This window comes from Haliotis asinina, chromosome 8 (genome assembly GCF_037392515.1).
Source record: "Haliotis asinina isolate JCU_RB_2024 chromosome 8, JCU_Hal_asi_v2, whole genome shotgun sequence".
In the NCBI taxonomy this organism is placed as follows: domain Eukaryota; kingdom Metazoa; phylum Mollusca; class Gastropoda; order Lepetellida; family Haliotidae; genus Haliotis; species Haliotis asinina.
Window position 1 is genome coordinate 37017687 of NC_090287.1, and position 27868 is coordinate 37045554.

Here is a 27868-nt window from a genome sequence, read left to right on the forward strand (position 1 = left end):
ATTTACACAGCCAAGTGTGAGAAACTAGAATATATGAGGCCTTAAAAGAGCAATTATTCTAAAGAGCCAAGTCAACACAGGTTAGCACATGTCTGGCTTTCTGAGTTGGCTCCATTAAGCGTGTGCTAATTAATGTTAGTGTTAAAGATAACATCGGACACTACTCTGAATAGAACAAACCAAGTGCAGCCTTAGATGTAAAGCGCAGTCTGCCATTGGTATTATTGTTACACAGGTATTTGAGGTAAGCAAGTGCTGCACTGCTAGACAAAGTTTAGTTATAGCTTCTCTATTGAATGTATGTATTGTCTTTCTCCACTCCGCAGAACGATGTTGATCACTGGATTGTCTTGTCCAGGCTTGATTAACAGGCCACTGTGTATGGTGTAAATCAAAACAACCAGTCAATCAACTGATTGTGCCAAAGGCCCAATACAGTAGCAACCGAAGAAGGATACAGTTTTGTTAAGTTTGGGGCTTTTTTAACGGTATTTTTGATCCAAACTACCATATTCTGACTTTTTCTTCAATCGAGGTATGTCAGTTTCAGTTAAAGGTTAGTGAAACCTGTGAAGATCTGGGTTAGAATTGGTCTTATGCAAACCATTCTTGTCGTATGAGGCGGCTAACGGATCGGTTAACATGAGTAATCGTATCCGAACTACGTAGATGCCCCTGCTGTTGATCACTGGATTGTCTGGTTCAAACTCCCTTGTTTGCAGACCGCTGGAGCATTGCCGAGTGCGGTGATAAACTATAAACCAACAAACTAAAGTCAGTCAAAGGTGATGGAGTTTATCAGGGTCAACGCTCCATGGAATTGCCCAGTGTTTTGACATGGAACGCGTGTACTGTCATTTTTACGAACAGTGGGAGGGAAGGGAATCACGGTGAGGAACCCCAAGGGACTACTGGTTAGAATACGTCCACGACAGTCTATTCTGGTGCTAAAAGGCCCCTTAATGAATCCTGGTGGCCAGGTCGGTGACTCCGTGCAAGACTGATTGCTTTCCATTTACCCCAATGACGCGGATCGTTGGTCGAACCGGTCACTGGATTGTCTGGTCCGGACATTACTTGCAGACCATTACCACACAAGTAGATTAATTCTGAAACAACAAACACCTGAAGGAGAGTTGTTGATGAGGAGGATGGACCTGCCGCACATGATGTAATTGGGAACACACCTACTGCTCTGTATAACGAGTTGATGGTGACTAGTTACCATGGTTTCAAAATATACAGATTTACAACATGTAACAGGGACTAGGTTGGATGTTTGAACAGACGTTGAGTCAGGTCATTCCTCTACATGGGCGCACATAGGTTTTTGAGAAAGGGATGCACAGTTTATTTTCACCCATTTTCACGAGGGTTTCAATGGTCGTTTAATAAAGGTCTGGAAATAAATGTTCAACTGTTCTCTTACTTGTTTCGATGAGTATATGTTCACAACAAAAATGTTTGCCAACCGCCAAACAGTTTAAAGTTTTCATCATCTGGATTTTGACAAAATGGACCCGTAAATAAATTTATGTATGGGTACGTAATTGTGTTGCGTTGGAAGTTTTTTATGAATTGAATTTTCCTTGATTCACAAGAAGTGTAAAATCTGTTATAAATTTCTCCGCTCATTATTTTGCATTACGTTATTTAATTCTGTTAGTGTAACGCGCACACCTTTATTCTTGGTGCGCTATTTCGCTCCACAGTTAGTAAAGCTCTCATCCTAGTTTTGTAGATACACACTAGGCCATTCCGTCAACACTATAAATCCCCATTAATTGAACACATGATTTAAATGAGCAAACATCTGCCAGTGCACTCTCCTGCCCAGATTCCATGCGGCCAGCCAAGTCATCGCTGCGCTGGTGCATGGCTGCATGACATTGTGACGGATGTGACGTCACTATGTTCTATGACGTCACTCGCCTGTTCCCGTAGCGCTTATTTCAATGCTGAAACTAGTACGCGAATGACGTGTTTTTTTCAGTAATCAGATTCAATTGCACTGAGAGGTGAGTAACCAAATGGTACGAACACCATGTGCCGTTCAACTTCTTCACATTCCATGGGCGGATTCAGGGGGCACATGGTATATCTTTGACTTGTTGGGTTTACAGGCTGGGCCCATTTGTACAAAGCGGTCTTAATACTTCGAGGATCGTAACTCTCGTGCTCAAACATACAAAATTATAATAGCCGTAGCTCAAAGATCGTGTTGTGAACGTGGGCCCAGATCGTTCTAAATCATCATACCAGGTAACAATGCAGAGCACCACACCTGGATTAAACTGTCTGTTTGTGCGTGTGTCTGTGTCTGTCTTTGTATAACGGGTCATTGAACTTCGTAACCATCTGTTCTTGAACATGTGCCCTGGTTTAATCCACCAAGCAGTGCTGATATACCTAATTCGTCCCATAATTACTTTACGATCAATCACATTATGAATTAGGTTATGATACAATGGTACCAAGTATGTAAATTAGGAGATAAACCTACTGTGTTGGAAAATCAGAGGTATATAACGAAATTATAATAGCTCTAAATTTGTTTTAAAACCAAACGCATTATTCAGATTTTAAACACATACATAATGCTTTGGAAAATCAGACGCATATAACGTGATTATATACCTCTGAATGACTTTGATTAACCAATCACAATCCAGTATTTACTAAAGTCATGATGGAATGAGCTATATGTTGTATATTTCCCCTTTCTAGACACATCTTTTGTCCAGTAAAGCAAGGTTTCTCTTTGCATTTCAGAATCACATTGGCCATGGGACGAATGACCAGATGGTTTCAATCCGCCATGCAGGTATTACGCAGTTTCGCTGTAGTGTCCACACAGGACAGTCGAGATTTGTTAGCTTGTTTAGAAGTGACACTTATGTGCTTGCAATATGTTTCTTTAGTTTCGTCATTTTTTGTTGAGTCTTGAGATGTTTACGTCTGTCCATTCACATTCGACAGTTTGGCTTTAGACTGAAGGAGTTTTATACGAAGATTAAATTAATACATATTTTGAAACACATCATCAAAGATGTCTATACGGTGTCCGTTTCAACACCAGGTGTTGAGGGCGTGTGTCGGACGTAGATCAGCTCAGACTGCTGTTCAGAATGAGAAGCCAGCGAAAAAGAAGAGAAGTTATCGGTTGTGGGTTTTCAGAATAAAGAGGAAAGACAAAAGCAGCCCACATACCGATTCTTGTCCATTAGCAACGACATCACCAGCAACAGCAGAATCAAAACGTGATGGTGAGATGATAATGAGCGCTTGAGTTTACTTTTATGCCGCTTTTAAAAAAATCCAACAACATCACGGCGAGAGACACCAGAGATGGGTAGATCATGATGAATTCTCTAGACAGAAACATCCAAGTAATTCATAATGAACAAAATTTGATTAATTTGCGATATAAGCCCCCGACTGGATGGATGTTCAGTTTGGTTTAACGCCACTTTGAACTGTGGTGTTCCCTCCCTAGAAAACTACTCAGGGCTAAACGGGAATCTAACCAACACTGAAAGTGTAAGCGAGTGTGTTTGGTTTTACGTCGCTTTTAGCAATATTCTGGTGACACCTGAAATTCGCTTTACACATCGTACCCATGTGGGGAATCGAACGAACCCAGTATTTAGGCGTGACGAGCGAACGCTTTAACCACTAGGCCACCCCATCGCCGCCGAAAGCGGAAGTAATCATTTCTCGTGTCACTTACCACATCTATGTTATGCTTTATTGTCATTAAATTATTCCTCTACAGGTTCAAAGGTTGCGGATTCGTCTCCAAACAAGCTTGTGTATGTAAATAGTGCTTCAAGACGAGGCAGACAAGAGCTTGTGAAGAGAAAGTGTGGAGTGTCATCAACTGCTATAGGTAACAAGAAGCCTGGAAAACAACACCCTGTTCACATGAAGAAGAGCAAAAGCCCCTTGTCAGCAAAAACATGTGGAAGGAAGGCCACGTTGCAAGCCACAAACGTGGTACGTCGACCAGTATTTGGGCCCCTGGAGAAAGATGCGTCACCAGCAGTAGGCAGGCCCACAAACGAGGTACGTCGACCAGTATTTGGGCCTCTGGAGAAAGATGCGGCACCAGCAGTAGCCAGGCCTGCCAAGAACAATTCACCAGAACGATCAGAAGCACGACAGGCTGGACCAAAGGCCTCAAATGGGCGCAAGAGAACGACAGATGGGTATCAGCCAGCATCTAGGATGAGGGGAAGATCGCCACTTCAGCCAGAATCCAGTCCTGTATTGGGAAAGATAGTGCGGAGTCCTCCTGCCAGACATGCACAGAAAAGGTCCGGGGGGAAACCGGTAGACATGCCAGAGGCCAAACTGAAGAAGAGAAATACGCCACATCAAGTATCCACGTATCATATTCCAGCAGTAGTGCATGAGACAGCAGTGGATACACCACTGAAGTCAGTCCTTAAACGCCTGAATGCGGACCTAAGTCCTGGATGTTCGCGAGCAAAGGAGGTGACATTTGTAGAAAAGGTGCAGGTCAAGGTTTTCAAAGTCAAGGCCGCTGGACGTCTCAAAGATGCCTCAAGTGAAGACCTGCATTGTGAGTGAACCGGCATTGACGGTGGTGTTTACTAGAATGATCTTTACGATCCGAGTTGTTCAGGCGTACATCTTATACTTTCTACGACAGTCTGCATCAGCCGTAGCTCCCCGATCAACCGGAAGACAGGACAAGCACCAAGCGGACAAGGGCACGGTGTACCGTTCTAGGTTTAGTGGACAAAAACACCATTCAACACACCCAGCAACAGCGTTGCACAGTCAGCAACAGCAGCAGAACTAGGATGAATGAACAAAGTCAGGCTTCGTACCCCGTGAGGACTAGCACCACGGAGGACAGCCAGCCATAACAGCAGGTCATGGATGAGTTGACAAAGTAAGGCTTCACAACTCAGGAGGACAAGCACCAAGGAGGAGCACCACAGCCAGCAGTACCAGCTCCAGGATGAACCAACAAAAAAGGTCCATTTCTCATGAAGACAGTATACCAGAAAGCAGGTCACCATCAGTACCAGATCATCACTGCCAACGCTCTAAAGTGGAATAAACAATTTCAAGAATCTCGGCTGTCGGAATAAAATTTGGGCTAGTGCAGCTATACCTCACAAAGTAACACGTTATCCGTTCGACCCCGAAAGTAATGGACTCGTAATTCGATACTATCGGTGTCCAAGGAAGGAACTATGAATATTACTTTCCTTGTAGTCAAGCATATTGCCATACTCCTCGTTCAGGTAACTGGGAGCCTGGTCAACCACTCTCGCTGACACCTTTGGCGTCCGTCAAATAGGAACGGAGAGACACATGTAATTGATGTAGTTGTGCCTTCCTTTGGAACTTTGAGGACCACCACGTGCATATTTGCTGTTTAGTGTTCTGATTTTTCGATGTTTATTTCAATGTGCGTTTTAGGTGCAAACGTGTAATTGTAAAGTTATAGTGTTCCTCTCAGGCTCTCTGATGATTCAGAGGGGATTCAAAGAATCAAGAGAGTTACCAAACCAAGCTTTATTCTTTAATTCCCATCACTTTCTTTGTTGAATCAAATTATTGTCCTTAATCAGACTGAAGTTTATAAAGAAATAAGTACAACAGTTAATTACCTCACAGAAAAAATAGTCTTTTCCTAATTGGTTACTGTGTACTGTCTTTCAACAAACACCCAAAGACACAAAATCCCTCCCCTCCCCTCCTTCCCATCTCCCTTCCCCATCCCTATCCCTCTCCTTCCCGTCTCCCCTCCCCCTCTCCCACCCAACTCCCTTCCCTTCACCCTTCTCTTTCCCTTCACCCTCCCCCGTCTCCCCCTCTCCTCCCTTCTCCCTCCCACTCCCCTTCCGAGGACACTAAGAGTGATGACCTTGTGACAGCCATGTTTTCAAATCACTTAGTTAAGACACAAACCCCCCTTCCCTCCTCTCCCAGCCCTACCCTTCCCTTCTCCCTTCCCCCTCCCTCCCCTTCTACCTTCCCTCTCCCTCCCCTTCTCCTCTCCATCCCTTCCCGTCTCTACTCCCCTTTCTCCTCCCCTTTCCTGTCTGGCCTCCCTCTCCCTCCCCTTCCTGTCTCCCTTCCCTCTCCATCCCCCTCCCGTCGCCCCTCCCTCCCTCTCCTCCCATCCCATCTCCCTTCCCGTCCTCTCCTCTCCTTTCCCTCCCTCTCCTCCCATCCCATCTCCCTTCCCGTCCTCTCCTCTCCTTTCCCTCACCTTCTGCCTCCCCTCCTCTCCCTCTCCCGCCTTCATCTCTTCCCCTCTCCTCTCCCTCCTCTCTTCCCTCCCTTCCCTTCCTTCTCTCCTCCCTCCCTCTCCCTCCACTACCTGTCTTCCCTCCCTTCCTGTCCCTTCCCTTCCCTCCCTCTCCCTCCTCTTCCCCTCTCCCTTCCTTCTCCCATCTCCCCGTCTCCTCTCCCTCCTCTTCTCTCTCCCGTCTTCCCTCCTCTCCCTTCCCTTCCCGCCCCCTCCCTTCTCTTCACCTTCCCCCTCTCCCCACCCACCCAGCCCCACACACACATTCTCCTCCCTTCCTTCCTCTCTCCCTCCCCTCCGACACCTTTTCTTTTCTCTTCCCCCTCCCTCCCCTTCTGACGACTAGAGTTATGACCTTATGACAGCCATTCTTTCCAATCACTTAATGTTAGGATATTTCTTAAGACCAAATCATCTTTGATTAGACTTAAACCAGATTACTTCGGAACTCCAAACACCCCATCGTTCCCCTAAAACTCAGTGTCACCGGGCCTGTTGTGTGGAGTTTCGAACAAGTGTTTAGCATACCTGAAGGAACGATGTCAAAATAAAATCCTGGAACTCTTAACATTGCCCTTTTCACTATAATTATGCTGTTTCATCCACCCAATCAATGCACATCTTTGAGCACCATTTCATTTCATAATGAACTCGATATAATAAAACGTTACTGAAGTAAATTTGCCTATCTCTTTTCTGTATTTAATGAATACCATGTGATTTGTATATTCTCTTGCAAGAAAGAAACACCACATGCTATATTTATGTTTGTAAGCGTCGCATTCAACAATATATGAAGGGCGACCCAGTGATCGACGTTATGAGTACCGATCTACGCTAGTGGGATACGGTGACATGTATGACCCAAGATGTATGACCTCAGATTCCGTTCGTCGTCGACTCTAGCGGCGAACATAGCTTACTGAATGCCAATTCTAACCCGGACCTTCAGCCGGGCAATCAATTGTAAACACACCGCTTGAAAACATAGCATGTGTACATCACCATTCAGACAATGTCTCATCGAAAACAGATCTGACATTTCAAGAATTGATCGCGATTCAAAACCCATTTCTCTTCAACCTGCCAGCCATAGAATGAAAGCCAGTTCACAGCTCAACTACATGTAGTCTAGTGCTCATGGCACTTGCTGTCAGTTCTTACTAGAAGTTATCGAGTGGAATTATCTGGATAAAAAGGATTTAAAATAACATTTCACTTATAGATTAGTTTAACTGAAACAAAATACGAAGCATCTCCCTACATGAGCAGACAATGATTGATCTCAAAGAGATGTTCTTAAAAATCGTTTAATTTGGAATCCGTTGATTTCTTGAATGCCTGCATTTCTTTTTAGAAAGGCAATTAGAATGTTAAATTTCAGTCATGACTGCAGTTACTCTCTTGTACACTTGTGGCTTAACAGTGGTGGTGGCGTAGCCCGGTAGATAAAGCCTTCGCTCGCTACCTGGTTCGATTCCACACGTGGGTGCATTGTGTGAAGCGCTGTTCTTGTTTTCACCGCAGAGATAATGATTGAAGATTACTAAAAACGACGTAAACCTAGACTCATTCTCTCACATTCTCTTGGGTACAATGTGAGAAGCCCTTTTTTTGGTGTCCCCCGCCATGATATTGCTGGAATATTGCTAAAAGCGGCGTAAAACTTAACTCACTCACTCACTCACTCACATTCTCTGGCCAAACTAGTGGCAGTGAGGCAGAAAGCGTTCGCTTGTCACACCGAAGACCCTGATTCAAATCCCCATATGGTTACAATGTGCGAACCCCAGCTCTGGTGTACACCCCACCCCACAAAGTTCGTGGTTTGTAGACCACCATTCCATCAAAACAATGAATCTTCATTAAGTAAATAAACGAAACACATGCCACTGGGCAATCATCTTCCACTGAATTCTCCTGCCCAGATTTCTATGCGATCAGCCAAATCATCTCTGCTTCAGAGTATGGCTGCACAGCTGAGTTACGGATATGACGTCAGTCTCTTCTATGACGTCACTCTTCTGTTCACGAAGGGCTCACTTCAGTGCATACATCAGTACGGGTAGGAAGTGTTTTTACAGTGATCACATTCAGCTGAGGTGTGAGGTAAGGAATAACACGACCGCCATGAAGACCGCCTCACATTGTTTGCAGGTAACACAGGGCAGGGTACATAGTACAACTGTATCTCACTTGTTCCCTGATACCACAGGGCGGGACATGGTGTAGCTGTATCACTCTTTTGGGGGATTATAGATATGGGTACGGTTGTACAAATCAACCCTAGCACTAAGGCTACCTTAAATCTATGTTGAGTCTTGTGGATTAAGGTCGGATAACGTCGGCTTATTTGTGAATTAGATATTTGTGAAATAGCGACCACACCATGACACCATACATACAAAAGAGACACATATTTGTGTATTCCGTCAATTAGATGTCTATTATTATCTGAAACATGTTCATTTTCAGATTTCAGAATCACAGTAGCCTACACTGACCATGGGACGAATGACCAGATGGATTCAATCTGCCGTACAGGTATTATGCAATTTACGTGTAGTATCCACAGCGCAGTTGAATGTTGTGGTGTGACACCAAGGATTTTCCTTAGTCCAGTATTTGAGGGTCCCTGGGACTGATACTGCTAATTTTCAGGGGTCCTGGACTACGAAATAGGGGTCCCACACTCTTAAATATCATTGTAACATTGTTTTAATTCAGTTACATCGCTGTGTATCATGATTTCATCACACTGTTACAGTAACTGAATTGCAAGTGGGAATAACCAAGCTGGACCAAGTCGCAGACTTAGTGCTAACATTGTGTTACTTGACCGGTTTTTTTTACAAATAGTATTTGCGGATGCTCTTATAAATTTCGTTGCGTCCATTGTTAATTTTTATGCGCAAGAATTCACTTCCCGTAAATACCTGCACACCTATTTCCCTTCATCATCTTTCTTGTTTCTTCATCATGCCGTTATGGTGATCTTCGAAGTATTTACGCCAGTAATTTGAGGTTTGACACTACCGTCTTTGGCTGTAGCTTTTTTAAATATGCGGATTAAATTATTTAGTCTGAGACACATTCTCACACATTTCTACGGTGTCTGTTTCAACGCCAGGTTTTCAGGGCGTGTGTCGGGCGAAGATCAGCTGTCGTTGATGTCCAGAAAGAGAGGACAACGAAAAACAAGAGAAGTTATCGGTTGTGGGTGTTCAGAATTAAGAGGAAAGACAGAAGCAGCTCACAGACTGTTACTTCCCCATCAGCAACGACAGTAGCACCAACAGCACCAACAGAATCAGAGTGTGATGGTCAGTTGATAATGACCTCAATAAATGCAAATAATACCCGAAAAATTCAGAATGAATGAACAATATGATTAATCTGCAATTAATCAGCGACTGGACGAATTTTGATCCGAAATACGGAAAGACCTGAGTAAGATTGTTTTGCACATCGTAAGTAATGCATATCGTAGACATGTAAAACCTTCGTAAAACTTACGAGCACAGGCATGTCCTCCCTCCTCCTCCCCCCCTCACACACGCACAAATACGCGGGCATATCTATCGGGGATCGAACCAAGAGTCACCGTGTTCCGAGGAACTCTATTTTGGCTCGTGCAAACATTACATAATTTGGGTAATACTGTAAATTGTCGGAGAATTTCAAACCACATAACCCACGTCACAAAGGAAGCTGGCATTTGCAGAGCATTATTTCTGATTTAGTTATTGTTTACAAGCATTTGAAAAACAATATATATACATTTATATATCGTAAAACGCACAGGTCACACTTCAATATTCAAAAGATGGCAGTACAGACGACATTTTTGTCCACATATTTTACCGATATGGTCGTGCAAAGTAAGCAGATACGTCCAATAGCTAAAACATCAGTATTTCCAATTTACAGTGCATGAGACACCACTAAAGTCAATCCTCAAACGCCTGGATGCGGATGTTGAACCTCCCGGATGTTCGAAAGCGAAACAGGTGACATTTGGAGAGTTGGTGCATGTCAAGGTTTTCAAAGTCAAGGCAGCTGCTAGATTTCTCAGAGATGCCTCAAGTGAACACCTGATTTATGAGAGGACTGACACTGATGATGGTGTTGACTAGAATGTCCCCTTACGACCTCATCTTATGCGTTCTAGTCAGGCAAAGGAGAGTTGCCACCAGCACCAGCTCCAGGTTGAACCAACAAAGAAAGGCCTCATATTCCGTGAAGACTCTTGGGAGCACAACCGCCAGCAGTACCAGCACTGCCGACGCTCTTAATTTTGGTATGTGGAATTGTCAGTTTCAAGAATTTGTACCGGTGTCATAAATTTGTTCCAATGCAATTATACTTCACAAAAAATAAATAAAATAAATAAACAAATATAAAATAAAATGAGAAAAAATAAATAAATAAAAATGTTTCCCTTCGATGCTGAGGACCATGGCCACGTTAAGACGAGACAATTGGTGTAAAAAAAGAATTGCTTCTTTCTACGTAGTTCCCTACCATAAATCGGCCATCGACATTCTTATCGTTCGGGTAACAGGGGGACAGGTCAACCGAGGTATATTTTTCGAGGTATATTCACAATGTAAGTTTAGGGAAGAAAAGTGTCATCCTTACGAATTTTTTTCTCTCAGAAACCACACGGCTAAGAAAAGTCTGGTTCTTAGACGATTCAAGACATCATGAGTGGTTATGATGTTCCTCTTAGGAACCACAAGGCTCGCTGGTGATCCCAAAGAAATTCAGGAATCCTGAGAGAACTTTAGCTTTATAAAGTTCTTAGCTTTCCTGTCATGTTAATTGGTGAATCGAATTAGCGTCCATAATTAAACTGTAGTTTGAAAGACATCAGTATAACAGATAACTACCTTAGAGAAAATGTTTTGTCTTGTCTTCCGTATTATGAAGCACTGTCGTAATGTAGTGGCTGGTTATCTGGATACTGTGAACTGTATTTGTACTCACACACAGAAAGACATACCCCTTCCCCTCCCTCTTCATCCCACTCCCCTTTCCTCTCCCACCCCTCCCTTCCCCATCTTGTCCCTCTCCCATCCCTACCGTCCCCACCCCTTCCTCTCCCACCCCTCCCTTCCCCACCCCTTCCTTTCCAACCCCTCCCTTCCCCACCCCTTCCTCTCCCACCCCTCCCTCTCCCCTCCCATCAGTTTCTCTCCCATCCCTACCCCTTCCTCTCCCACCCCTCCCTTCCCCATCCCTCCCTCTCACCTCCCTCCCTTCCCCACCCCTTCCTCTCCCACCCCTCCCTTCCCCACCCCTTCCTTCCCCATCCCTTCCCTCTCCCCTCCCATCCCTCCCTTCCCCACCCCTCCCTTCCCCACCCCTTCCTCTCCCACCTCTCCCTCCCCCCTCCCCCTCCCTCCCTTCCCCACCCCTCCCTCTCCAACCCCTCCCTTCCCCTCCCCTCCACCCCTTCCTCTCCCACCCCTTCCTCTCCCACCCCTCCCTCTCACCTCCCTCCCTTTCCCACCCCTTCCTCTCCCACCCCTCACTTCCCCACCCCTTCCCTCTCCCCTCCCATCCCTCCCTTCTCCACCCCTCCCTTCTCCACCCCTTCCTCTCCCACCCCTCCCTTCCCCACCCCTTCCTCTCCCACCCCTCCCTTCCCCATCCCTTCCCTCTCCCCTCCATCCCTCCCTTCTCCACCCCTTTCTCTCCCACCCCTCCTTTCCCCACCCCTTCCTCTCCCACCTCTCCCTTCCCATCCCCCTCCCTCCCTTCCCCACCCCTCCCTCTCCCACCCCTCCTCTCCAACCCCTCCCTTCCCCTCCCCTCCACCCCTTCCTCTCCCACCCCTTCCTCTCCCACCCCTCCCTTCCCCATCCCCTCCCTCCTTTCCCCATCCCCTTCCCCTCCCACCCCTCCCTTCCCCACCCCTTCCTTCCCCATATCCCCTCCCTCTCCCGTCCCCTTCCCACCTCCCTCTTCCCATCCCCTCACCCCCCACCCCACCTCCGCCATCCCACCCCCGCCATCCCGTCCCCTCTCCCTTCCCTACGACAACGAGACTGGTGACCAGTGAGAGCCGTGCTATCAAATTACTTAATATTAAAATATCTGTTACCCAGTAATACGAAGTCTTTCACCAGTCGTTAAAGCGCACACGTCAATATAGGCTGTTCACCGGTGGAGATTACTTCGGAACTCCAATCACTTATTTTTCCTGAAAAACAGCTGTATAGTGCCACAAAGTGAACTCACTAAATGTGTGGAGTTGGCGCACTGTTGTTTCACGTGAGCGTAGGCTGGTCAATGTTAAAGTGAAAAGCACTGTTAACATTTCCTTTTTTACAAAAGAATTATGATGTTTTGCCCATCTAATTAATATAAGGCTGTCAGCAACATTTCATCTGATAATGAAAATATGATGTAATAAAAGGTTACTGGAATACAATATGCGTAACTCTGTTATAAATTTATACATACGTGCGTGCGTGCGTGCGTGCGTGCGTGCGTACGTACGTACGTACGTACATACATACATACACATAAATCATACCACGTGATGTGGATAATGGATCATATACTCTAGCCAGAAAGAAACTGATATGACAAACGATCCAGTGATCGATATTATGAGCACTGATCTACGCGGTTGGGATACGATACATGCATAACCAGAGTCACTGACATAAGATTCCGTTCGTCGTCCCCTCTTACGACAGGCACGGATTACTGATGTCCAACTCTAACCAGGATTTTCAGCCAGATAATTAAATGCGAACACATGGCTCAAACACATGGCATGTGTATTCCAACTTTTCAGGCATGTGTCATCGAAACCAGATTTTAGTGCTTATGTCAAGTGCACTTCTAGGCTTTCCGTTCTTACTAAAAGATGGCATGTGGAGCTAGTCCGGAAGTGGCAGTTAGGGTAACATATAAAGTTTACATTACATTCAACAGAAACGAAATATGATTCATCCATCACAACGAGTAGACACTCATTAAATCTCAAAGGAATGTTCTAAAAAGAGCTACATTTGGAGTCCATTGACCTGTTTAGAAAGGCAATTCGAATGTCAAATTTGGCTTATGACTGCACTTGCATGGTGTTGATTACTGTATAATGGCATGTATAATACGTCGAACAGAACAGCATCGACGCGTAAAACAAACCCATCGCAAACAAACCAGAAGCAAATAACAAAAAACAAAATGCACACCCACGCTGTAGAAGGAGGAGACACTTGTTATGTACACCGTTGACGTTTACATTAAATTTGTGCTTCATTTTTACCCATGAAGATCCCAGTTGGAATTGGCCATAGGAGACCAGTGCTTGTCGTAAGAGGCGACTGACGAGATTGGATGGTCAGGCTCGCTGACTTAGTTGACACATGACACTTGCCAATTACGTAGATCGATGATTACGTAGATTGTCTGGTCAAGGGTCGATCATTTTCGGACCGCCGCCATACAATTGGAGTAATGCTGAATGCGGAGTTAATCAACAGACTAACCATAAATTAACAGACAAAGGCAATCTCAGGTCTGCAGGGCTGTAGGTTAGCCCAGTGTTTATAGATAGATAGATATAGGATATTTATATAGCCCATATATCCACGCACTAATGCATGTTCAATGCGCTGGTATTTTTCCCTCGATCTCAACAGCACATCGTATTTCAATCTCAACTCCCTTTGAAGTATACAACTCTTGCTGCCACTTGGCGCACAGAGTTTATTGAGGCTCTCTCATTCTAACGAGGTACCCACTCACAGCTGGGAGGTTGGACTGGGACACATAGTCACAGTGCTTTGTCCAATTTCACGTTGCTGTTACCCGCAACTAGGTGTTTGCACGTATTCATGTGGCCCCCATCTGGTCATATACCAACGGATTCATGGATTCTTTTAAGTGCACAGGGTTGTGTACTGTACACAAGGGGTTGTGACAACACTGAAAGAGTCTGCACCGAAAGTTGACTCCAAGGTTTTTACACCCAGTCACAGGTGGGCAGCATCCCGACACCTCAGCTTTGCTGGATCACTAGCCTGGCGCCTTAGCCTGCTCACCCACCGTGCCCCTGTGTTTAAAGCGGTCTCTTGTCACGTCGAAGAACCAGGTTCGATTCCCCACATGGGTTCAATGTGTGAAGCCAATTTCCTATGTCCCCAGCCGTGTTATTGCTGGAATAATGCCAAAAGCGACCTAAAACCCATCTCACTCTTGCTCACTTTACGTTGCATGGTACTATGATGTTATTGGCGAAGGTCCCTCCACAAAACATCCTCTCCAAAATCCGTAATTATGGTGACATTAAAGCTGATTGTGCTGGACTGCAGGCGAGGATGAACAGCTATAGCCGCTCTCTATATGGGTTAATCCTCCTTGCATGTTGCATGCCCATGAGGAGAAATCAATGGAATTTCGCCAGTCAGTTTATGTACTGGTACTTTGCAAAGTGTGTGTGTACATCCACGCCTTCACGTGGCTATGGCATGGTAAACATTTGTGCACGTTCGAGTGAGTAAGCGAGTATGTACTTGCTCCACATTAAGAAACATTGGACACAGAAGTATCGCGGCGGGGAACCCCAGAAATGAGCTGTACACATTGTACTCATGTATGGAATCGAACCCGGGTCTGCGGCGTGACGAACAAACACTAGGCTCTCCACCCGTACTCGTACACGTTTGAGCAGCTGTATGTGGAAAATGTCTTCAAGATTTGCTTTCCTTGAGAGAAGTTGTAAGGACGAAGAAAAACCAAGTTTGATAGATGATCAATTTCTTCACTGCAATTAGTGCGACATTGCTCCAAATGGCGATGTCTTCTCTTTGATTATTTGAACATGTAGAGATAAAATGACACATTCAGCTACAACAATGCTTATCCCTACTGTCACAAGTACCCGAAGAATCAAAGCAATTTTGTTCTTGGCGCTGTTCAACAAACCAAATTTTGGAGCACTGATTGCAAGTCGAGATCACACAGTTCTGTCGAGGTAACCTTAATTCTAATCTTAAGACCGTTCATAATTTATAGTTGGGTGGGGGTGATAATGATTTTGATGGAGTTGCATTTACAATGTGAATGACCCCCTTAAGCTTAATGTAATAAATAAGCGACAACCCCCCGCGCCTGCTTGTCATGTACAAAATCAATGACCCCCGTGTGTTGCCTTCTCGCCAGTTAAATTTAAGTAAAAAATTAGCACCGAATGTGTCCATTTAGATCTAATGTTTATACGTTTGAAGGTTTTTGACACTTGTATCTTCTAAAGTGGTGACTTGGGTACAAAGCAAGTTATTTTGTAAAGTCATGTCGTGGCAATATAATGTTTTACAGCTTATTCTTTGAGACATGGAATTTTAGCGATTCTCCGACTTTTCATGGACATGAGTGGTGGCGATTTATTTATTGAAAGTTTGCATTATTCTTGTAACTAGAACCCGCTGTTTTTGTTTCCTGTTTACTTCTTGAGTGACAGCATGTTACATGGAATTATTTCATATTATCCAGAATTCAAAATGGCTGCCAAGATGACCGCAATTGTAGCTTTACTACTTGTACATAGCAGAGAACTAAATTTCTACTGATATATAAAACAAACAATTCATTTGGTGTCACATGTTTAACACAGTATAGAAAAAAACTAATTTTCAATGTTATGGTTGATAAAAGCTTCACATTAGTAAAATATTTGATGAAATAGCATTATCCAAAGTATTAGAAAACGATGCTTCACGATCGATAACTGCCTCTAAGCTCTTGTTGTAGTTATTCAAATGGTCTGTCAGACAACTCTTAATCACTTTTGATACATTGAGAAGCTTACAATTAACGCTCCTCTTCACTTTCTTTCATATCATATGTTAAACCATGTCAGGATTGGAGCCATCTAGAAACCAATGCTGTTCGGGCAACAATCACCTGCCATACAAAAAGACATGTCTCTGTGCACAATAACTCAGTTCATCTGCATTGACATAGATCTCTCTGCTGGCATGCTGACTTTATTGCATTTACTCTATGTCAGTTACTCTATGTCAGTTCAACCAATCCACGGGGAGCAGAAACTCTCGACATCAGAACACCAGAAAAGGGATATGCTGACCATCACAAATGCTCCAACCATGGTCAACTGGTAAAGTAATATGATTGGCTGTAGATACTAGTACTGTTTTTAAACATGCACTTGGTAGTTTACTTGCTCAATGTGATATTCTAGACTGTTGGATGTCGCTGGGAGCTTTTCATTTAATGTCTTGTCTCATCTACGAACACCACTGGATTGTTTGGTACATACATTGAACTGAAAGTCTGTGCGATCTGGTAATGTTGATAGGCTTTTGTATTGTAAGTTCTGGTTTGTAGATATTATAATACGCCCGTGCACTGATGTATTTTTTGTTTTAATGTTGGTCTTGTTTCGTGACGTGTTTCTGTGTTGGCAGTGTTTAGCAGTGTATGGCAAGCACTCCTACAAGGCGATAAAGTCGGGCACATCCGATTTCCATGGACAAAAGCGGTTCTTCTCGAGTTCACAACTTTCAAAAACAAAACAACAACACAAACAAATTCACTTGAACCAGCTGTGCGGTTTACGTTTTTCAATGTCATCATTTACAAAATGGAACAGTACCATATCCTCGAACATAAACACCTGTATTGTTGCCGCAGAATGTGTGTCTAAACTGACCTTGTTAAAATTTGAGATTTGAACAAGGTCAAATGTAACTGAAACCCGACACGTAAAACCAGAACAAAACACATTTCTGAGAAAAAAACTCTAGAACCGTGTTCCCTCAACGTATGCAACGCTACCCATTCTACTGGAGGATTTACAGTAGTAGACACGCATAGTACATTGTCACAAAATGGACGAACAGTAAAATATCCACATCCTGCTCCGGAAGAGTCCTTGATCCACTTCTGTCCATGGAGTATTTTCTTGGCAGTCGTCCTGCCTCTGGGGGACTTCAGGGTCCATTTCCACCCCCAGGACGATGGCAACCACGCTCCTGATCATAAAGGTAAACATATTTTACATCACGGGTACTGTATATATTAATGCAAAATAGATGACTCCACGAAGACAAAGTTCAAACATGAAACTCAAGTTGTGACTTGGCAGTAGACGTCATGATAAACAAGGAGGCATTTTATGTTTTCTTCAAAAGATCGTTTGAAAAAAACAGTTGCTTCCGTGTGCGACGGTTCTACTAATAAAGGTAAATAGTATTCTACATCATTTATACTTCCAACACAGATTATGAGTGTTGTTTCTACACTGCTTTTGGCAATATTCCAGCTATATCACAATTAGAAACAACAAATATATGCTTCACACGTCATTCCCATATGGGAAATCGAATTAGGGTTGTTTGGAGCGTCATGAGAGAACACTTCAACCATTCGGTTATTCGACGATCCCCATAGATTTAAATGCAAAACAAATATGTCGGGACGTGAAAAACAAACTTTAATGTAAATATTAAACTGAAATATTGAAATACTTTACCAGTAGGTGGCCGCGCAGTCGACCAGTACACTGACTCTCAAAGAGACCATCCGGGACTTGCTTTGTCTCGAACTACCTACTGAAGGACGGAATGGTGGGGTAACGCTAAGTTATGCCATCTATAGATAGCATCGTACAGGGCATGCACGAAGGGAGCCCTATCTACACTACCACCTAAATCTACCAGTCATGTGCAGTCAGCATTGGGTCTACTGGGGATGCTGGAAAGACTGGGGCCACGGAGTGTGCCAACCCTAAACTAGCTGGATTGCTGTAACAACCATTCTGACTGTACAGTCAGGCCCTAGCACCGAACCTACTCCACTTTGGCATTATTCCAACGACGGGTCTCAGAAGTGAACGTGAGGCATAGTATTTAAGTGGGGACTAGCACAGAACATGGCGTGCCAACACTTGAAGAACTAGGCTACGCTACCACTCCGTTTACATGCAGAAACCTGTATCAACCTTTCCCATCTATATCTAAATGGCTCTATACAATGAGAGAATGAGTGTCCATTGCATATTAAACAAGTATTCACGAAGACGCATATTTTCGTCCAAGTAGATTTGGAAACTCCTGCCTGTCTGGTCCTCTGTCGTCCTTCCGAAGAATCCTTGAAGTCGTCCTAAATCTACAGGATTTCAAGACTTTCAGTCCCACAACGAAGATTTCACATCATTGTGAGTCGGTGCATAGACCCCAATCGGGCGTCAGTCGCTCGCTTCGGTCTCTCGCTTATAGTGTGCAGCTGGAAACGACAAAAGGGCAAACAAGCCACCTTACGCAACCCAATCCCAGTCGCCGAACCCGAAACAAAGGATTAAAGGTATTGAAAACACCTCATTCACAAGTGTTTGCACAGAGACATGTTTTCTGATTTAGCGTGAGCCTAGCAAGACCTGGAACTATTCTTTATTGAAACAAAACGAAACAAAAATTTCTTTCATTAATTACAGATTTATTTATGTAAGACAATATAATCAAAACACAATCAACGGCCAATACAATACAGGTATGACGCATTGTAAATTTAAAATTACAAGTTAAACCCAATGTGACATAGGTGTATGGATCATTGAATGCAAATGGATTAAAACAAACAGTCGTCCGTGGGTGGGAATGTTGTAAATTGTGATGTGCTTATCACTGCTCAACGCCTTCGTGACTCACTCATGTCTTTCCGCGATTACAGTCTGTACAGTCTGTTTGCCGTGGAAACATACCGATGAATGTCTTTTTATACAAAAAAGTACATTGAATAAAGTGAAATTAAGATTGCAAATTCTCATAATTTTACCTTACCAATTGAGCATTTAATTCTCAGAATGTTTTGGTTTGTATTACAAGGATATATGCACATTAAATAAAACGCCGAGAAGAAGTTTAATTGGTCTAAGTTAACGACCATCACGTACCGCACGTGCTCTGGTTTCACTGATCTAACTGCTGCGCTTACCCCCTTGCAATACAAACCAGTAATTACGATTTGAATCTATGATCGTTTGTTAAACAACTTTTATCCTAAGTTGAATAAAATTCTAAGTCTTGAATTTTCAATTGGCAAGATAAAATTACGCGTATTCGAAATATTGATTTCACTGTCTGGTTTACTTTTTGTTTAAAGTGAGAAATCATCTCAACATCGGACACCACCATACATGTACATGAGACACCAACATCACATTCCCCAATACATGGCGCACCACCACCGGCATTACATGGGACACCAAACATCCAGCAATGCATAGGGCACCACCACCACATGCATCACTACATATAAACACCACAGCCACCGACACAACATGGGATGCAACACCCTCAGTTTTGCGATATTCTAAAAAAGCAACAATATATCTTTAAACACATGACACGTTTTATTGATAACAGTAGTTCCTTTTTATTTTTCATACGACGTTTCAGAGTTTATTCTTGCTCCTAGTCAGCTATTTTTTACAAATGATAAGATGTTATTTTACAAGTCAGTGTTTAGAATACCTCTAGGCTACATTTTCAGCTACATGTACTTTTGCTGAATCAGCTGTCACGTAGATACAAGTCATGGTGTGAATGTATCTTCCAGCCATCGTACATTGTAGGTTAAACATTTGTGGATTTAGATCTGGTTTTACATAATCGTAGATTGTACATCGGTTTATTCAGATTTGCATCTAAATGATCGTAGATTGTACATTTATAGATTAAATTTTGTTTTGAATAATCGTACATTGCCAATGCGTGAATTAAGATCTCGTTGCAGACAATAGAACATATAAATTAATACATGTTTTATATAATTGTATCAAATTCCGATTTATTCCTAGAAAATTTAAAGATATTTTTGTACAAGTCCGATATTTTACTTACCTTTCATGTGTCTTCTTTGAGGGTAGGGTATATTCGGTAGACTGGATCAACTGCACAAAATGAGGACATAATAATATAGGACTTCACTAAACGTGAGAATCCTTAAGAATGGCTTTAAAACTAACATTTTGGGGATCGAATCTACACTAATTGTCAAAACAATTCACTCACTCAGCTATTCTGGACGTTGGGATTTGATGGCCGCGTTGTATGCTTATACAGTCTAGAACATTATTTGACATTCTCTGATATTACACTGAAGTGTTTTGACTTATGTCCAAAGTGTGTTAATAAGACGCTGTCAGGTGTAATGAAGGTCTGATTTGGGACGGTTTTATATTCAAACTGTCCACAAGATATAATGACCGACCAAATCCTGATTGTCACCTAGCTAATTGCGTGAATGTAGTTGGTGAGTTTCAGATGACTTCAGTAAGACAATTCCCATTGTCCAATGTTCTGCTTGTTCTAAAATGGGACGGGGTGATAACACACCTTAAACAAGATTGCCATATGACGAACAGAATCGCCGTACTTCAAACTTAATGGGAATGTGTGCAGACATGATATAGTTGGACATCAGTTGCAATACGTTTGTACGCAGTTTCCTCCAAGTCTACTCCGTTCACAGAAAGAAGAACCTCGACCGCATTATGTTCTTAGTTACTTTGGTATTCCGTGCAAATATTCTCAAAACCAAATGAATTGTTCTTAAGAAGTTTGTGGTACATTTTCCACTTGGTTCTGAAAGAGCACAATGGATTCTCATCAAGTTCTACTCATTCCGCGTTTATGTAGGTCTAACACAGGTCTTACTAATGTCAACACTGTGTGCATTACGATATGACACGGTAGCAGAACAAGAGTATAATGGGTTGGTAGAACAAGAAAGGATGAAACGAATAAGAACTTGTGTGAGAAACTGGCTTTAACTAGAGAGGTCAACTGCTGTGGAACATTTCATCAACTGACACAGGATTTCCGCTTTGATGTTCATGAGTCCTACAATGTTTTGAGAATCACCCCACAGATTGTTTGATGAAATTCTTGAATGCATCACCCCTTCATTAAATATGATGTCTTTCTTGGTCGACCCTCATTTTTCTGTGGAGGCATGGTGATGTCGATGTTTAAATCTTGAAACTGATGACGGAAATAAGAATGGGCTGGGAACTTACAGAAATAAACCAGGGCATATCTACTATTACCACTGCGCACTCTAGAATCAGAGTGAGAATGTAGTGCGAACGGGAAGAGGTGTCTGAATACGAACTAGTTGAGTTAAGAAAGAGTTAGAGCTGGGTAGTGCATGTTAAGAACGTGGTACGTCTAATTCAGAACGGATAAAAACTGACTAAAGACGGGTTTCAACTGCTTGAAAATGTTGTTCACATGGGGTGAAGGCGCATTCTTCCCAGTCGATACGTAATACCAACTGTCTGGAGATTGGGCACAGATGAGGTAGACATACTGACAACTGTTGATGATCAAACGAGCATCGTAATTTACATAATCATTACACGTTCTATCCCGTTCAATCTCTTTTTATATTAAGACAGGTCAGGACGTCATAAGAACTACAAATGTCCCTTGGTGTGCCTCGGGCCTGCCATACCGGTCCCAAACAGCATCAACTCTAATGCAGTCAGTTCCATTCTGAAATTATCTCAATGCATATCAGCCAAGTCTCTAAACTTTGAAGCAGTTCCCTTTCTGCACATTTGCAATTTTGCCATTCCATTAACTATATCTCCTTTGCTAGTAGGCAATGAAGGGCCAAAAGCTCCCGTTCAAAAGTTCCTCTCACAAACCGTATTTGATGTTTTTTCTTGACGTTCCATCTGAATGAGCCATTGTAAAAGGAACACCAGAAATGTCAATGTGCTAATCAGGATTGATGGAAAATCCATTCAGTCTTCCAAATTAATGACGTGTCATGTCTGCATCTTATCAACATTGCAAGTGGAGTTGTTGTCCCAAAGGATATAATTCACAGCTTCTTGCATGTTGAACAGAGCAAAAGGATTAACATCACACGTAGTCAGCTGAACTCTTCCAAGACAAACTTTTGGTCACCTTTACATCGAGTGAACCTGAAACTGAAAATCTCCTCTTCTACATTGATTCCCAAAAGGTCTGTAAAGTCCAGGGATGAGAAGCTCCACACAACAAATGGATCACAATTTTGATGTTCACGAAACATCTTTACATCTTGTGGACAGGTTTCTAATGCTATGTATGTACCAAATAATCTAGTGATGCTTGTAGATGAAGTATTGACAAACCCCCCACCAACATCCAACAATCTAAAACGTGTTACTGCGCGAGTGAAATACCATGTGCATGTGTGGATACAACCAAACATGAAGATTCCTTCATCAGTTGGCCATGGTTGGAGCATTTATGATGGTCAGCTTATCGCTTTTCTAATGTCGAGAGATCCTGCTCCACATGGAGTGGTTGAACTGACATAGAGTCAATTCGAAAGGTCAGCATGCCAGCAGAGAGATCTATGTCACTGCACATGTTCTGAATTATTGTGCACAGACATATGTCTTCTTGTGGGGCAGGTGATTGTTGCCCGAACAACTTTGGCTTCTAGATGACTCCAATTCTGACATGATGTAACATATGATATGAAAGAAAGTGAAGATGAGAGTTAATTGTAAGCTTCGAAATGAATCAAAAGTGATTAAAAGTTATCTGACAGACCACTGATGATTTTATTTCATCAACTATTTTAGGCAAATGACGCTTTCATAAACCATTTCATTGAAATTTTGTTCTTTGTCGATACTGCTTAAAATATTTGACATCAAATGAATTTTTTTGTAGTAAAACTACAATGGTGGTCATCTTGGCAGTCATTTCGAATTCTGCGTAATATGAAACAATTCCATGTAACATGCTCTCACTCTAGATGTAAACAGGAAACAAAAAACAACTGATTCTAGTCAGAAGAATTTTGTAAACTTTCAATAAATAAATCACCACCATTCATGTCCATGAAAAGTCGGGGAATCGCTAAAATTCCATGTCTCAAAGAATAAGCTGTAAAACATTATATTACCACGACATGATCATACAAAATAACTTGCTTTGTGCCACAAAACATCAAAAGTATCAACATTGGATGTAAATGTACACATTCGGTGTTATTTTTTACGTAAATTTAACTGCCGAGAAGGCAACACACGACAATTGAAGATGGCGGCCAAAATGGCGGTCATTTTGATTATTTTCAAAAGCAAAAATATGTCCAAAACAATTCTACATCCTTTAGCAATACACAAAAGTCAAAATGAAAGTGATCAGATTGATAGTAGTAAAACTATCCATGGTTAGCTTTGAGATGTTGTCGGGCAGCAAACCAAATGTCATGAACATGCTCACAGACCCCGCCACAAAAAAGTCCTGTAAAAAAAAAATGATACCACAATCTGAGAGTATTACGGGCCTTTTCATGAGCCCAAGACATCACACTAACTGAAAATAGTGTCAAACAAATCAGCACTGGGGAAGCTACGAAATCCTATTTCTAGGCCCCTTTTCAGATTCTCCTCCTGGACTATTAGGCCGCTTTCAGTAATTTTCAGCCATATCAGAGCGAGGGCCACCAGAAACTGACTTCATACTTTGTACCCTTGAAGGTAATCAAACCCATCAACACGCGAACGCTTTCCCAACTAAACTGCCTCCATTAATCCTCCACCGGCTTCATTATAGTTGAACATTCTAAGACAGGAGACGTCATATTGTTCGTTTCGTTTTGATCCAGCAGTTCACATGACAGGCACTTATCCGGATATTTCGGCCAGAAATTCCGACCTGGGGGCTGGCAGTCAATCATGCTGAGTTAATTCTCGGGTTCCTATAGAGTGGCAGTAGCTTATAGACGAGTACAATCCACGTGGAAAGCAGAGGCGCACTGGTGGGATTGTAATTCCGATAATGTATCCGACCGAGTTAATTTCCTGAGCAGTGGGGTGAGCTTTCTCAAACTTGAGGTGAATATTCCTAGGTCTGCCCATGTTGTTTCCGGCTGAGAATACCTTTGATTTCAGTCTGTATTGACTCACCAGGCACTGCAATGGTCAGTTTGTCAAAGCCTCTTCAGAGGTTACCTTTCAGGTTGAGGTAAATGTTAAATGGCCAAGGAAAAATCTGTCATCATTTCCGTGTAGAGGGATGGGTAGCAAAGGTTGTTGGTAATTAGAAAAGAAATGTCGGATTCCACACCCACGCTATACTGACAGCAAAAGAGACGACAAAGCTTCGACAAAATGAAATCTCACAAACCTAAGTGTTCATGGTTTTGTCTTCTTTTTTTAAATGAATAAAAAAAAACCCAGCGTTCCGTTTCTTTTACTGTTCAGTATATAAAAGTCTATATGAAGACACGTTTGTCACGGGCCAGCATGTAAAACCAATAACGTTCAAAAGAGTGACATCAACCGCTCCTGATCGTGTTGGTGAATGGAGTGTTTTACGAATGGTAGTCGTTCAGAAAACAGTGATTGTAACGGCATGGGTTATCATGCACACACTGAGGACATCAACTGTTAGTTCTTCATAATCGTCATAGGTCCCAGATTTTCAACGTGTAGAGCGACCGCTTTAACAGCTAGGTTACCGTCTGAGCATTTACAGCTACTACCAAGATCTGCTCCAGGGGTGGATCCCCTAGGTCTCACACCCCGAGATTCAACGCTCACCTTTTGGAAATGGGCCTCACACGTTTTTCCGAAGAGAAGAATCGATCCCGGGTTTTCGGCATGCCCGACCTGGCTACCTTACCACCCCATTAAAGGACAAATCATCAAAAGAAACCCAGACTATTTTCTCAATAATATGGCGAACAACCGTGCTTGTTGCTACTATGTACCCGACCCGTGGCTCTAACGGGATCGGGTGGTCAGGCTTCCTGACTTGGTTGACACATGTCATGGGTTCCCAGTTGTGCAGATCGATGCTCATGCTGTTGATCACTCGATTATTTACCGACAGCCGCCGTATATTGCTGAGTGCGACGTTAAACAAAAAACAGTCAGTCAGTCGTTCGAAAGGTGTCGATTTATATGTATTGAAATCACCCAAAGGTAAACCATTGAGTCGCTAGTAAAATATCACTGTGTGCAAGGAATTTCAGTTTGTAATGTGTTAAGGCAAGCTGTTAGTTGTTATCCCTCATTGATAAAGTGAGGAAATGGTATAATTGTAACTGAAACATCTTCTCATAGATACTGGCAATGTTAAACATTTCATCGTGTTATCGTTCACCGACAACGTTCGTAAAATCTCAGACTGGGCATACATACGGTGGTGATGCGGTAAACATTCAGATCATTCAACCTCTTTCATCACCAAATGTACATCGAGTCTCATGCTGGACACGTACATGTGTCTTAAAACATAAATATATTATGACTTAGCATGTAACAGCACGTAATCACTTAACTTAAAGATTTCAACAGATTAGGCAAGTGCGCGATATCTGAAAACTCCTCAGGGAGAATATTCTTTTATTTTTGGAGAAATAAACCTGTTTTATTCATGTTGGGCACGTTTGGTTAGCGTTGCGGTCGATACACCAGAGGAAATAGACAAATCCCTCAGCAATAGGTTTCGTTGTAAAAGATAATGCTTCCTGTGATTCAGTTTGGTTCAGTAAACTCATCCATGGCATATTAACCCACCTGTAGCTCAAGCGGTGTTTACGAATGAGCACACTGTGAATAGTGACAGACCGATGAATCAGAGTCATATAGGGTGAGTGAGAGTAGTTGTACGCCCCTTTTAGCCTATTCCAGGAATGTTATGCTTTGGCTATGGTTAATCGCCACGATCGGCAATATTCTAGCTTTTTGGTGGTCAGGACTAGGTAATCCAGTGATCAACAGTGTTGATTTACGCATTTGGTCAACCAGATCAGCGAGCCTGATTACCGGACCCCATATGTCACCCCTTACGACAAGCATGGCTTACTGAAAGTCAGGTCTAACCATGATATTTACAGGTTGCAACATAATGGCTGGACACACCAGAAATGGTATCCATGCTTTGTACTCATAAGCGGAATCGAACCTGGATCTTCAACATGACGAACGCTTCACCAACCACACTACCCCACGGTCAAGGGTTCGAGAACGAGAAGGTATAAAACATTGGTATTTAGAATGACTGTTAAAGGTTTCGGAGAAGACGAACATTCAGATGCATTAGGTGATAGGGATATCGTTCAGGGTTCAGTTTTAGTATTTCTACATCCGGGTCAAAAGGTCTGCATCGTGGTTAGCATGAGTTGACGGCCACTGATGACGACTGACAGATGAAGACACTGTATTCCACTCGCTCAGCGTGTTGATGGGAGCTGTCAGTGAGTAAACGCATCATTGCTGTATGATAGGATTTACATACAGTGCCTTGTGGGGGGAGCCGTGTAAAGACAGTCTGCCAGAACCCCAGGGGCGCTTTCATTATCGCCATCGCAACGCCGTACACGCCCTGGCCACGTGAGATGCCATTCTGGCAAATTGACCACAGGAACTGTGGTAGTATTTCTGCCGATGCCGATTGGCAAATTCTGTTAGTGTCTTTTCTGCTTCTCCCTTGGGAGAAAAAATCAATGCCTTCTTTAGAGTTGAACATTGTAATGGAAGCATGCGTCTGTGGGGCTCCCACACAGCCCCCTTCACCACCCCCTTCCCTAGACACCGCCACAGTTGTAGGATGTCTGTACTGATTAAGGTTTCACGGGGTCCAGTGCACTCTTCTTTTCGACCCGTGATTATCCGGACTAGAATTGATCTTCAGTAAGTCATGCTTGTCGTAAGAGGCGACTAACGGGATCGGGTGGCCAGACTCACAGCCTTGGTTTACACATATCATCGGATCCCAATTGCGTAGATCGATGCTCATGCTATTGATCACTGCATTGTCTGGTCCAGACTCCATTATTTAGAGAATGCCGCTATACAGTAGGAATAATGCTGAATGCGGCGTAAAACCTAACTCACTCACTCATTCTTCTTTCGGGGACGGTGGGGGTAAGTAGCGGAGAAAGCGTTGATATTTCACGCCGGAAAGCGAGCAAGTGAGTTAGGTTTTGTGCCGCTTTCTTGCAATATTTCAGCAGTATCACAGTAGGGACATCTAAAATGGGCTCCACACATTGCATTAATTGGGGGAATCGAATCCGGGCCTTTAATAAAGGGGCTACACTGCCACACCTGACAACGAAGACAAGGGTTCGATTCCCCACGCTTGCTAGATATGTGGATAAAGCGTCTACCTTGCGACGGCGGCTGGGTAGCCTAGTGGTTAAAGCGTTGGTTCGTCACGCCGAGCACCTGGGTTCTAATCCCCGCATATGTACAATGTGTGAAGCCCATTTCTGACTTCATTGCTGGAACACTTCAAAAGAGATGGAGAGGTGATTTGAAGCAGAGCGTGGCTGAACCATTGTGGGAAAGCGACCGTTCCATTCACCATGTCCGTGAGATACCCCGCTCATCTTTCTTCATGGTGGGAAAAATACAAATACCATATCCTTGCATCATGCTTTCACTCGGCCTCGGGATCTGATCACTCACCTTCTGCTCACCAGGTAGACCGACTGAGTGTGATTTTACGTCTCTTTATGCAATAATGCAGCAATATCACGGCGGGGGACACCAGAATGGGCTTCACACAT

The 27868-nt window shown here is 43.2% G+C and overlaps 1 protein-coding gene across 1 annotated transcript; it reads right to left on the reverse strand.

The window, feature by feature from the left end:
* Positions 1-5932: 5932 nt before the first annotated feature.
* On the reverse strand, positions 5933-12298 carry LOC137295254 (uncharacterized). The gene is made up of 2 exons (XM_067826572.1): positions 11791-12298; positions 5933-6627 (listed from the first exon to the last, which is right to left on the reverse strand). Exons 1-2 carry the CDS (start codon positions 12296-12298, stop codon positions 5933-5935), a joined length of 1203 nt encoding a protein of 400 aa, XP_067682673.1.
* Between the last annotated feature and the right edge of the window lie 15570 nt (positions 12299-27868).